Source organism: Alternaria atra (genome assembly GCF_907166805.1).
Source record: "Alternaria atra isolate CS162 genome assembly, contig: 23, whole genome shotgun sequence".
NCBI classification, from domain to species: domain Eukaryota; kingdom Fungi; phylum Ascomycota; class Dothideomycetes; order Pleosporales; family Pleosporaceae; genus Alternaria; species Alternaria atra.
In genome coordinates, this window is record NW_025091321.1 from 335,006 (window position 1) to 348,909 (window position 13,904).

The following is a 13,904-nucleotide window of genomic DNA, read 5'->3' on the forward strand; positions in this document are numbered from 1 at the left end:
CACCATCAAGCAGCTTGACCCTGGTCGAACAGTACCAGACAATCGTGTACACACCCTCCCTCACAAAGTCTCAGCAACAACCATCGGCCCAGCAACCTCATCCCTCTTCTCCTTCCCACACAGCAGCTCCACAATCTTCAGTGAGAATCCCATCGCAGTCCCTGGTCCCCGACTCGTAACAACATTCCCATCGACCACCACCCTATCCTCACTATATTGCCAACCAGCCGTCAAAATCTCCTCCTTCACACTCGGGTGACTAGTGACCCTCTTCTTCCCCTCCTCCCCAGACGTCTTCTCCGCAGCAACCAGCGCCGTCGTCGCCGCACAAATCGCCGCAACCCATTTTCCCTTCTTCCGGAAACTGCTGATAAGTTCCAAGACAGCGTCGTTGGAGCAAAACGTCTTTGCTCCTGGTGCGCCACCAGGCAAGATCAGAATATCAAAGTAATCGTGCGCCGTTTGTGAGGGGACGGAGACGAGGTTTTGGTAGTCGGGCACGATACGGATGTTGCGTGACATGCTAAGGTAATCCTGTTAGTTTTCCCTATTCATCCTTCTGCAGGTAACAATGGGGCGTGTAATGAGGCTATATGTATGAAGGACCGTGGTAAATTAAGAAGCTGAAAATCTAAAGTGATCGCGATGAGATACATCAGGATTGGGCGTGAAGACTAGAAGAAGACTGGAGGAGGTATAAAGGCAAGGAGGGTATAGGGGACTTACTGCGCATAAACTTCGTTCTTGAGGGATACGCCAGCGGATTTTACTTCGAAACCGGCGCGGGTTAGGACTGTGATATGTATTAGCATTAATCATGATACATCTTTTTCTTTCTCATGGCAACAGGTAGTATTCGACTGGCGGTCTTTTGAAGCTGGAGATGCACATCGCTTCCAGCAGGTGTAGTAGCTTCTTCCGAAGAACTGTTCCTCGGTTACCATGTTGGAAAGGCGAGGTTGTGAGAAGTGCTGATGACGGTAGAATAGCTGGGTTATGGCGTGATCTTTTCAAATCGAATATCACAGCTGAACCTGGCGAGAAGAACCAGTTGAGTAACGTTTATGTACTTGAAGTACCTGCGTGAAATACTAAGACAGTGGTTGCTAGCGTACCATCATAAGGTGTGACGAATTCTATCTCCTCGGATCCATCTGCGACCAACAAGAGAGCTCTCGGCATCTTAATTGAACCTGGTGCGGTAAGAATGTCAAATAGTATTCAAGGTATACGTTCGATTGAAGTTGTGATGGTTACGGTAGGATATTACTGATCAAACGGACAACGTTGAACATGCTCCGCACTTTAGCCAAGTGTGACGTATGCTGAGATGGAACGTTCGCCGGTGGGGTTCGGAAACACATTCCGAGGCATTGCTTCCGGAACTGTCTCTCTCGAGTTCAGCGCGTCCTGTCAGTCTCTCATTGACCATTTCGTACTACCCCCACAAAGGTTACAGCATCACCAGGCACCATAAATACGTAAAAGGTCGTTAAAAGATAGCATTCGCTCATCCCGTTCCCTCCAAATTGCGCCAGAACAGATACGATCGGGTCATCAAGGATATCACAAAAGCACACCCAGCCATAGTCCCCTATATACACGCCTCTCGCCTGTATGCTTTGCCTTGTTGTGTATGAGAAACTTCGTGAGCGCCACCTAGATCTCGTCCCAATGTAAAATTATAAAAAAGAGAGCAGCGCAGCGCCAAAACAGTCGAGTCGAACTCAGCATCGTTGATAAATCACCAAGCTGTGCAAGTAGATGCGTAAATCCATCTTCTCTTCTTCTATGCATCGCGAGGACGGACCAGAACCCCTAGGATATTTCTTCTCATAAGCTCATGCCGTTGGAAATGGGCCGCCACTCCGAAGACCGGAACGTCTTCGTTTCAGATATTAGAGCGGTTGTTGCAGCTTTCGATGGAGCGCCTGCCTCCTCCATCTTCTGCTGGCCGGTTGGTTGGAAAAGTCAAACAGGGTATGTCAAAAAAAACAGAACAGGAAGCCAGACCGCGTCTATCGTTGCAAGGTAAATCGCATCGCGGAAGAGTTTGAGGTATCAAGGCAAAGGAAAGGGAAATTTGGATGGCACAAGCAAAAGGCCAAGCATGACCATGCTCGAGGGAACTCCAAACGCCAGGTACATCGTGAAAGCAAAATAGACGTAGGTCGTAATAAGCCCCAAAGGGCCCCATATCAGTTGTTTGGGATTGGTGGTGAATGGTGATGAGGAATGCGTGCAAGGATCCGCTAGGATCACAAGCTCATGGTCAACCATTCCTACAAGACAATCGTTAGTGTTGGGCGCTTTATACTCAAGAAGAAAATACTTACCCATTCAGCAGGACCGGATGACTGCAAGCCTTGACCCATAGCACCCATCGGGAGGGCACCGAGATTCTGACCTGGGAAAGGACTGGGACTCGCGATGGCGGTGTCCTTTCTGCGCAGAGGCGCTCTTCCATTCGTGTCGTCCGCATCTGCCATCTCTAGCTCCTGTGACTCGGTTTTGCTTTGGCCACGAACACGTTTCGGCGCAACAGTAACACCGCGAGTCTGAGCCAAGTTTACAGAGCTGTTGGACTTTGGCGGGCCAGGGGCAATTGGAACTACACCGCTCGGTTTCGAAGATGTTGGAGTGGTAACATTGGACATAGTACCGGAGGCTCCTCCACCAGAGCCGGTGGATTTTGGAGACTCCGACTCGGCGGCTTTGTGGGACGTGGGCGTCGTCACTGGAGTGTGCGCGATTGAGTTCTTTCGGGAGGATTTCTTGGAAGATCGCGTGGATGTCGTGCCTACAGGTGCATTGCCGCTACCCCGATTGCGCTTTTTGATGACATCGGTCTTCAGGGACAAGGGCCGAACAACGCCATGCAGTTTCAAGAATAGGCCGCATGCATTGCAAAGTGGATGTCCCTCAGGGTTGCGCCGCCACAAAGGCGTCGTCTGGGTAAAACAATTGGTGCAAGTTGTCGGGGCACCGCCTTCGCCTTGCTTTGAGCCACCTGGACTCTGAGGTCGTGATGGGGCTGCAGAACTAAAGCCTGACTCTGGCGGTGAATTGGGCGAGGAAACTAGGCCGTGCATGCCCTGGTGCAGCATTCCAGCAGCGTTGGGAGTTGAGCTAGTGCGGGGTATTTTCTGGCGTCGTGGATCGCTCCCTCGATTGCGTATGTCGCTTACAGAGGCAGCCGAGCCATGCGTCCGCCCAAGACTGCCGCCAGGGCTCCAGTGATCTTGCGGTGAGTGCACCATCTCGGTTCCACCAATTGTGACAGTCTTGCGTGGGGGCCCGGCTGGATATCGCGCCTGCATGGGATTGAACTGATTTGAAAGATTCGTCTCCCATTGGTAGCCATTGTTGAAATCAAGTGAGCCATCCTCCATATGCGAGTAATCTTGTGATGGCATAGTGCGGTCTGCAAACGCGCTTCCTTCATCATCCTCGGCGTCTGAATCTGCGCCGAAGGTAAACATGTTCTCCTGACGTCCCATCTGCATCTCGTGCTGCTGTCGTAACGGTAGGTGGTTATGGAGTACTTGAGACGGATCTACGTGACTCGACTGGCCGAACGACGAGGCTGAGAATGGTAGTGAGGAGCTAGCGCTTGTCACAGGACTGAAGACAGAGTCGTGACCACCAGCTCCAGGGTTGAAGATGAACTGTGGCTGCATGGAAGTTGACAGGTTGGAGGGCCGGTGGGGTCCATACGAGGCGCCGCCATGTGAGTTGCGAATGTCCATGCCACTCCTGTCAAAGTACATCTGGTTATCCTCAGGTATGGGCTGTGGAGTGGAGACGGTGGAGGGGAAAGCGGAGCTGGGCGGAGAGTAGTAGTCGGTAGAGTTGAGGGAGGACGCCATGGAGTGTTGGTTGAACATGTTGGAGTTGAAGGCGTTGTGGCTCATGAGGGGCGAGCCGACAGGAGAGAAGCCTGAGAAGCTCTGCTGGTAGGGTCCAGCAGAATGTATGACGGGGTCCTCTTGCATGGAGAAGGTATCTATGGAGAAGGGGACCTGTGCCTGTGAGGCTGGGAAGGTGGGGGGCTGCATGGAGTGGTTGTCGAGCGAGTAGTGGTGCAGGTCGGCCTCGGTCTGGGCATCGGTGGGTATCATGATACTGTTGACGGGAGGGACCAAAGGAGAGGCTTCTGCGCGCCGCTTGGGAGGCTGATAAGAGGTTAGTGAGGCTCTGTCGGGATGTGATAGGCAGAGAGATAAGGAACTCACCCGTCGCTCGTCGATGCTCGTCTTGCGGACGTGTCGCGGAACGTAGCCAAATTCATCCTCTCTCTGGATGGTAGGAGGTACTGAAGGTGCGGATGCGCGGGCGAGGGAGAGATTATGGTCGTTGGCTAGATGCGGCTTTCTTATCGGTATCGCTGGGGCCGTTGGATTAAATGGAGCCGCATCCTCATTCGACAATTCGGGCGACAGGCCTGCAGGACTGCCGACGGATGAGGGAAATATAAAATCGTCTAGGTTCATGGCGTCCTGGGGTGAGTTGTGCTGTACCTGGGCCTGCTGGTCCTGCGACTTCCTCAACTGCTGGGCGATGCCGCTCGGGGCGGATCTTGGCGGCGGTCTTGCGCTCGAAGAAGTTGTTGTTGTTGGCGGCGGCGGCAGCATCATCATTTCATTGTTTTGCGCATCCGGAGCGGGCCTATTACTCGAAGAAGTCACAGTTAGCTGGGCTGGTCGTGGACAGATACGGCGGTAGCGACGTAAAGCAAATGGCGGCATGCGTACCCTTTATTGCGATCCATCTCGGCGCGACGCATGTTCATGGCCATCATTCGCCATGTCAAGTTCTCCATGCGCTCTGCATTGGGAAGCTGCGTCTTTGCCCGGGAATACAATTTCCAGATTTGCGTGCCCAGCGGGTCGTTCTTCTGCAGTTGCTCTGGCGATTCAACATTGGGGGTGCCCGCATCGTTGCCAAATGCTGGGAATATGGCATCCTGGAGCATGCCCTTGTTGGACGTATCTTGGGGCGACTGTACCTCCATGGCGCCCGCTGGTCTTGCAAAGTCCATGGGTTTTCAGTCGGAGTGGTGCCCTCTTTGGTGGGCGGCAGTAATTGTGAGTGTGCCTCTCAAAGGAAGGCGATGATGTAGCTGGGTCGGCGCGTGCTCTGAATCGGATGGGCGCACCCCACGTTAGCAGCGGACCTCAGCTGCAACCACAGCCGAAGTAGGCCCTGAGCGCTGAACAGGCAGGCGACGTAGTGCAGTAACAGTAGTATGCTTCCAGAAGCCCAGGCGTGCGTGACGTCTAGATCGGTTTGGATGTTGGGAGTGTGTTGGCGGCCTCGCACAGCGACAACGGCCTGGTCAGTGAATAGATATTGGAACGCCTCTGCTATCGCCCACGGGGAACGAGCCTCGAATTGTCACGCTCCCGGGACCAGTGAGCGGCGCAATAATTGAATTGCAGCGATGCGGGCTGCAGCATACGACGGGCAGCTGGTGGCACTGGGTGGGTCGTGAGTCGTGACGCTGGGCTTTGGTGAGAAGGATGAGATGCAGTGTGTGGAGCGTTCGGCACCCACGGTGCCCCCACCGTCCACTCTCGGACACCAATCACACGTGCAGCCACACTCTCATCCCTGGGCTATGCCTGGACGCGCAGCCTAGGGTCCTGTTTGGGGCGTTCCCTACCCTCCAAGGGCGGCAGCCCCCTCTCCACAGTGTCGTCAATTGCACGACTCAGAAAAGCAATACACTCAAGCACACGACATGCCTACCTGACGCGTTTGCTGAATCCAGGACCCGCTTGCAATATCACCTGCGATGCGATTGACGGACGGCCGTGGAGGTCATGGGCCGCCTGTGGGCTGAACGGGAGAATGCTTGCCTTGCCGCTTAGCATGCACGCCCTTGTTCCTATCGAGACCGCCTGGAGCGTGCGCTGCGAGAATACTTGGGAACCCCCGGACAGAGTCTCGGAGGTCCAAATGCTCGCGGGAAATTTATCGGCCTGCGCACTCGCTCACAGGAGTAGAGTGCTCCGGATCAACATTGGAACACCAAAAACACTAGATGCTCGGCGTTTCGTTTCGAGAAGAACTAGAACAACACTGCCTACCATAACATCTGCGCAGCGCTGATCCCTGGGACGTCACTTCCAAGAGCACTCGCCAATGTTCCCTCTTGACATGTTCTACTGCACGACTACGACCCACCAACACCAGCCGGCAAAAGACTACGCGAATAAACAGTCCGTCTCCATTGGCCCATGTGCATTGCCTACCCGCTCCTTCTGACCGTCTACAGCGTTTAGCAGCGAGCCGATTTTGTACGCCTACGCTACTCTGTAGTCGATTGAGGCAGTGGCGGCGGCTGTAATTTACACCTCAGGGAAAGTGTGCCTCGCCGCCCGTCAACGAGAAGCTTGTCAGCCGACTGCATGGTGCTTATACAGTAGTAGTAGTACCGTGTCTTGTGACCATCGCCGAAAAAAAAAGGGCTTTCACCGCGTCTACACTTCCTACACATGTCCATCGTTTACCCGACTGTGGAGTATCTCATCCGAATGGTGCCGAGCGCGTCCTGAGTTCGGCACTTCCTTTCCTAGATTTCCCGATAGCCTCACAATTTCAGGGTCTTTGTTTACCAGGTCCACAGCTATCGACGGCTTGTGCGACAACGGATCCACCATCTATAGCGCCAAAGCACGTGGCGGAGGGTGAATTGCGCTTTTAGTCTCATCCGACAACGCCTGCCGGTACCAAAAGATAAATTCCAAGTTATGGCGTACTCAACAGCAGTAGCAGTGCAGCAGAAGCCATTGGTAGCGCCAGCTCCTCCTGACAGAGCATTGGCAATGCTACCAAACTCCACTTGTTTATAACTTTACTCAAATTGACGCCTGGGGGTCTGAACTTGAGCATTGTTCTGCGGTTCCGCAGTTGCAAGATCCGAACGCGTGGTAGATACCAGGACTGCGAGATCCAACGGTGACGCGGACGGTGGAGACGACCAAACTGTAAAAGTCGAGAACGACATGCAGCCTGTAGCCGCTGTCGTCGGGTGTATCTTTTCTTCTAGAACCTATGCACATTGTGCTGCTCAAGATCTCGAACCATCTCTAGGGTCGCATCGAGACAGGGAAGACTCGACGGGTTCATGTCCTAGACGGAGTCTTGAATACGCTATTTGATTGACGACTGGCTACGCTACATGCTTCACTAGCAATAGCAGGCCTAACGATCTCGAGACGTCTTACACGGTACCTGTGGATCGGACGCCGTTGCTTTGTTCCCTCTCTCTCGCGCATTCGGTCCCCTCTATTTCCCAACAGAACGTCAGGTTTAGCCGCGAACTGTCTCCTAATATCAGCTTCCAGGGTACTGGTAATTGGTGGACTCTCTTCATGCACCATATTGCTTTTCAGGTCGAACTGCCTGTACCCACCGGGTTACCCACCAAAGGAAAGGGTCCAGGGAGACGTTGATCTACCCACTCGCGACCGTGGCATTATGGCATTATTTCGGGCTGAAATTCATCTAGTACCAGCCGCGAACACCAATATTTGGTGTTGCGCGTCCGCTAACCTGGAAACAATCGGCTAGATCCCTGTTGACCGTTCTGGTGGAGTTTCACATGTCAAAGTGCCAAAAGACAAGAAGGTACAGGTAAACATTGAGTTATGGAATCTAACAACTAATCCTGCATCCACATTCCAAAAGAACAACATTCTGTCTGCAGTATTTGCTCATCAATGACCTGACCACCATGCATAGACAAGGTTTGCCAGATATTGAGCAGCAGCACGACCCCACGCTCGTTGCCCCAGAGAGTTAAGCGGCCTAAACTGTAATTCCCTGTCTCATGCAAGCCTCCAAAGCCGCTTGCATCTGACTTGCATGCAGCGCAATCAGCAGGGATGTGGAGCCTAGATGTTTTGCTAAACCCGACTCCATCCGCTCTAACCTCGCTTGTCGCCGTATTGCCGACTTGGGCCACGCTACAGACGCAGATGTCGTTAAACACACTTGCAATTTTACCATGCTATTCTGCTTTCTGCGGTCTTTCTATATCCTGATTTTCTCCTAAGCGACGAAGCGACCATAGTCCGATGTCGCTACTGCTCCATGTCTCCAGTGTTTCGTGTGTCTCCAGGGAACCGCGGAAATGTCCGTTCGCGCAAAGCACGCAATGTCCGGTATTGCGTGCCTGGTGCAGCAGTAGTAGTAACTGCAATACCAAAAAATCCACAACAATGCGGAACTACCCAACCGCCCGACCCACTAACAATGCCACAACACAGCCCCCATCCAACGGGGGGGACCAGAACGGATGCACGTCTTTTTTCGGTCAGGTTGAAACATTGGCTGCTGGCAAGCAAGGTTATGGTCGCATGTCCCTTCTGATACGGAAACGCGGGATGCCCGTGGGGGTCCGTGTACGTGATTCATTTAGGCGTCGTATATTCGATTACATTCGGGGAAATTGCCTTGGACGGTCGACGGGGCCTCTCTATGCTCATCGACACCGCTCTTGGGATAGCAAGGGAAAGTGATCCACAGTTGGGCACGCAACGGTTGGCCATGGAGAAAACGGGGCGATCGTGGGTAGCTTGGGGACAACGGACGGGAAAGGGTCCTGCTCGCGTGCTTGCTTCCGTGCTTCATGGCTGACGCAAAAGACTCGCGTGCTTGAGTTCCGTTTCTGTGTATAGTACCGGCCGGTTCCATGTTATGTCAGCCTTGGTCAGCACCGGATGGATGTCACTCCAAGGTGTTGTAGCGATCAAGGCTTTTCGGGTCCGATGTTGCGTGGATGGAATGACGTCTGACGGCGGTACTCGCCGCCTTGGGCCGTATCTGATTGCTAGCCTTGCATGGATAGCGGAGGGTCGCGTGGCTTGGCGTACGGCGTGAATGTGTGAATAGCCTCATGCTTGACGTTGGACAGTAACGAGGTCGAACGAGCGAATTAAGGTAAGCCCGGTGACTATCGTTAATCCCTCATCATTCTTCCATGATCATCACCAGTCATCCATCATCCGTCATCCCAGGTAAGTAAGGTCTTATTCGAGGCATCCAGTCTTGGCATTCCAAGTGGGAGAGTGATGAGCGGAGCGGAATCGAGTCGTCCAAGAGTCCAGGAGTAAACCGGCACAAAACCCAACGTGAACATAACTCCAACTTTACAACAATTAACGAGGATCTCGCCCGTACTTAAGCACACGCTCAGACAGAAACGCATTGATAGGGAGCTGCGGTACGCCGCGGTGAGACCATCCCTCGTTATCATTGCGCGATTGATAGCGCCACTCTTAGTGGTCATCACGCACACACCCTTTTGAGCCTCACAAACTCTGCCAATGTTTCGCATTGAATATGGCCAATGGCATGCGAGGTATCGCAGCAACGTGATCTGTTTGGGTACGCAAGTGAATGGCTGGCCTTCCTATCGGGGACACTGAAGAGATAGTACTATCTCTCGGTAAAACCTAACAGCTTATCTGATGCAGGCACCGGAACAAGCATGTACCTTTTGCGAAGGGCAGATCATTCGCTGAGACTGCGGATAACGGGAGACTGGAGCGCGGCGAATGGGAAGGCCCTGGTGCTTCATGGGCTTGGTTGGTACGCTCGTGTGGTCCCTTGTCTGGGGATGTTGGGGTCGTGTTGGGGACCGGAGATATCTGTGCTTTTTGACATGAGGTGCTCGCCGTCGGCCAAGTCAATATTCTGAATGATTAGATTGGTGCTATTCAGTGATTGCCAAATAAACGGATCCACAAGCTCCCCGCATTGCGATGAAGAAAGTATGGGGGACTGGTAGAGCTTATATCGATATTGCCGTATCTGAGTACATTGCTGGATCATTGCACCAGCGCATAACCGTGCACCACGACGCGTCGCGTGTCCATGACCAATACGTATGTCCTACAGCGAGGCCTATCTCTGAGCATTTTGGGTGCTTCGGACGCGAGGTATGTTTCCACTACCTGTCCCTATCCATCACTTGCTGACAAGGATACCGTATCTCCTCGTGGGCATCTACTCTTCCTATCTCGTCCATCATAGTTGTTTCGTCTAGATACTGTCGATGCATCTCCGCGGCGCGTTGTTCGTAGGTTCGTATCGTGGTAAACCTTGAGGGGTTCGTGTCCTATACTGCATTATCTATGCAGCCTCACTTATCTCCTTCCCTTCCCTCCTTATCGCCCCCTCCACCCTTAACCGTCTCTTCACCTAGAACTTTGCTCGCTGCCATAAACCTGTTCCAATTATATCAGTACACGTCCCGTTTTAGAGGTTCATCTCTTCCAGCTCATCCCATGTCCCTTGGATAGACAGAGTGTCGCAACTCACATGGCACCAGCATAGCCACCCAGACCACGCATGTCCTGCGCTTGACCTGCCGTCATACGCATCAAACTTTCTAGATCCGCCATATTCGCCGTCAATTGCGCGAGTTGCGCTTGTAGGTGTGAGAGCTGGCGTGGCTTCTGCGAAGGAACGGTACTGAGACGCGAACCAGCCGGAGCGTGGGAGCGTGGTAGATTCGACATTGTGGCTACCCAGTCGTTTCCTTTCCAAGGGCGGCGGTTCGAGATCGGAAGCGCCCGTACGGTTCAGACGGTGTTGTTTGTGTCGTGTTGTGCTTGAGTGCATGTGGGGAAAGCGCGTCGCACTGGCTTTCTTGGTGGGACTCCCGCGGCGAAACGGCCTTGGCGGTTTGCGTTCAGAATCTCCACCAAAACTCGTCAACTTTTCCTAAGCCAACATTCTCGCCATCGCAACATGACTATGTACCGCCACTGACACTTCTCCGTACTCCAACAGTGTGCTTCTGGATTCCTATGAGATATGGCGACCCTTCAGACTGTGAGGAGGTGGATCATGACGGGTGCTGTCGCCGCTATTACAATTACTGGAACTATCTACGGTGCAGGATTGAAGGGACGGCAGGATGTCAAACAGGTATGTTTAGTCATTGCTCAGACCTTGGAACCTGGACACTTGTGCTACTATCATCCTTCCTATCTTTGCATACTGACGTTGATTCCATAGCAAAAACGACAAATTCTTGAAGCCACCCCGGAGGAACGAATTGCACAGCTCGAAGTCGCGCGAGCCGAATTAGTACTCAAGAAAAACGAGATGGAAAGGAAGATGGGCCAAATTGCTGAGCGCCGGAGGGCAAAAGAGGAGGCGCTGAAGAACGAGAAATGAGATGCGGGAAGAGATAGGATCAGATAACCATGGTGGTGGGCTATACCACTTGAGCACAGGAAAAAGAGCGAGCAGGCTGGTATGCATGACAGGGAAAGTTCGGGAGCTAGGAGATAAAAGACGGAGATGCGAGGGGTCGTCGATGACAGCATCTGCTTTTCGCCCGTAACAGATGAACGACCGAAGACTTGGAGGATTTCGCGAACGATATCACGCCATCAAGCACCGACATATCGCTTAGTTGAGCATGTCAACACACTCTCCGTCACATGACTCAAGACCGACCCAAACGCTCTCATACAACTCGAAACGAGGAGCTGGTAGACTCGATGCCCATCACGATCACCTCAAACCACCCTAAATATCGGCGCTTGCAAGTTTTAACCCCCGATATACATCAGTTTCGTCGCTCTGCTCCGATTAGGGTATATTGTACATGCGCTATCGACTCCGCGGAAGTCATCTTGATGCAGATCTTCGTGGATCTCCGTGGATACCACCACTTCCTCCACAACACTTCCGGGTCCCAGTTTCGTCCCGTTCTCGATCCGAATGACCTTGCAAATGGTGTCTCCACTAGAGAAAGTTGTCGAGGGTCCGGCGTATGGTCGCGTGAGGCGCCTGTGATTGTCCCTCGCTTCTGACCTGTGATCGAGATGGTATGCAATACAATCAACTGAAAATCGATCATTACGCGGCCTTCTACGCGATCTGTACTATGACGATGTACCTTCTACTATACGGGAATAGCCACTACTACCGGGGTTGAACGCCACTCTCACTCCCATCACTGGTGCAAGAATATATCTCTGTAACACAGTCAGTCTTATCATTCGACCTTCATGCTGCGTTGCACTCGGGTGGATATAAATGTCTAGGTTTTTTAGTAGGTCTTTATCGATCTACTGGCCAGCTGCCATCGACATTGTAGCTAACACGAGTGGTAAAATTAGAGATGACAGGTCTGGATCACATTTCTAAAGTTGCAATTGATACACATGCTTAGTCAATGCACTCGAATACCATTGGAACCTCTCTATTCATACTATCGAGAAGTGGCGGTGGATTGCGGGCCTCAAGAAATAACACGAGCTGGGTGCGCTTAGATTATTACTATCACAAGAGTACTACGTCTCTTCAAAACCAGCCTTTACCTCAAACGGATAATGGACCAAGAGCGCTACAATCCCCATCCTATGCCATTATTTTACAGCAACGTTGTCAACACTCCCGACGAGCCGAGTACGCTGACCCCTATTACATTGATCTTCTTATCTCTCCCTAACAGTTATCTCTCCCTAACAGTTATCTCTCCCTAACAGCTATCTCTCCCGTTCTGCCCATGTCTCTTTCCACACGTCCGTTCAAACATCTCCATTTTTATAACCTCCTTACCAGTGTCGATAACACGACTACTGCTCTTTGTCCTAGGATAACCCCTTCCCCACTATATCCCGGTCGTGTAGCTATGCAACATGGATGACCCCCATGCATATCGCCGACTTCAACCACATCGACGGTGCCCTTGCCTACCGTGGAAGCACTCCCAGCGCTGGTGTTTTCCTCGATGATAAATTGATGTTTCGGGAGAATCCCGCCTAAAAAATGAACAATAATGTCAGTTTCTTCTTTCTCTCTCATGCAAGTCACTACATACGGCAGAATTGAGTAAACATATGTGGAGGAAACGTACCAGTTTCCGTTCCATTAACACAACCCACACCCACTATCCATTCGGCAAAAGACCATACACTGCTCATTGCAACTGCGAAACAGAGGAGAAGGAGAAGGAGGGTGCTTGGGATTTCGTCGATGGAAGAGGCGCTACTGCTGCCGACTTCCTGGATGGGGCCGTCCATGAGGACGAAGGTTCCTAGTGGCATTGTCGTAGTTTTCGTGATGTGGCGCATACGTAGATATATTCGTAGGTTGTTATGGTGACAAACTGCTGTGAGCGAATGTGATGAACTTAAGCTTGGTTTTGGTGTTGTAGCGACTGGAGTTTTGACGGTTGGACCTGGATGAATGATGAGGACGGAGCCCTGCTCTTCATATATGATAAAAAGAGACAGTGCAAGTCATGTTATATGTCATTGGTGAATAGTAGTCGATGTGTGTGTGTGTGTGTGTGTGTGTGTGTGTGTGTGTGTGTGTGTGTGTGTGTGTATGTCTCGTTTCAAGTTTCGGTGAAGAAGCTGTGACTGTCTTAGTCTTGTCTAACTGAGTTTGCAATTCCAACATCAGATATGATATTCGGCAAATATTTCCAGTGGTAGCTGCGCTTTGTTTTGGCGTTATGGAATTCATTTGTTTAGAACGGGTAAGGTGGATGCAGCGGGTGATGGTGTACATATGGACAGGGCGGATGGATGTGTGAGTTGTTTGGTCGTCGTAAGCACTAATGAGTTACAAGCATGAACTAGATGGGACAACTATTTAAAGACATGCAAGTCTCAGTATGCTTTCTCTTAGAGTCGGAGTCTAGATGCGGAGTAGTACGCTGAATGTTACTAAGAATGACGTTTGTGTTAAACGTACCCAGGCAAGTCATGGCAAAGTGAATTCACATAGCCATGGGGAATAGTATGAACAATCTTAAACTCAAAACGTGGATTGTGTTGGTTAGGCATCCTATCACGTGATTCACTCCCTAGCGTTTACTAGCGTACTTCCTCACCTTCTCCCTCCTATATAAACAGGAGGACTTT

At 51.8% G+C, this 13,904-nt stretch overlaps 3 protein-coding genes across 3 annotated transcripts; 1 reads left to right on the forward strand and 2 right to left on the reverse strand.

Annotated features, from left to right (window-relative positions):
• Window positions 1-60: 60 nt before the first annotated feature.
• ALTATR162_LOCUS3697 (uncharacterized protein) lies at window positions 61-944 on the reverse strand (the record flags this gene model as incomplete). The annotated part of the gene is made up of 3 exons (XM_043311305.1): window positions 61-523; window positions 727-793; window positions 848-944. 3 exons carry the CDS (start codon window positions 942-944, stop codon window positions 61-63), a joined length of 627 nt encoding a protein of 208 aa, XP_043167240.1.
• A 1,314-nt stretch (window positions 945-2,258) lies between these two features.
• On the reverse strand, window positions 2,259-5,014 carry ALTATR162_LOCUS3698 (uncharacterized protein; the record flags this gene model as incomplete). The annotated part of the gene is made up of 4 exons (XM_043311306.1): window positions 2,259-2,282; window positions 2,337-4,175; window positions 4,236-4,668; window positions 4,755-5,014. 4 exons carry the CDS (start codon window positions 5,012-5,014, stop codon window positions 2,259-2,261), a joined length of 2,556 nt encoding a protein of 851 aa, XP_043167241.1.
• A 5,816-nt stretch (window positions 5,015-10,830) lies between these two features.
• ALTATR162_LOCUS3699 (uncharacterized protein) lies at window positions 10,831-11,196 on the forward strand (the record flags this gene model as incomplete). Its single annotated transcript, XM_043311307.1, has 2 exons — window positions 10,831-10,944; window positions 11,035-11,196. 2 exons carry the CDS (start codon window positions 10,831-10,833, stop codon window positions 11,194-11,196), a joined length of 276 nt encoding a protein of 91 aa, XP_043167242.1.
• Window positions 11,197-13,904: the final 2,708 nt, after the last annotated feature.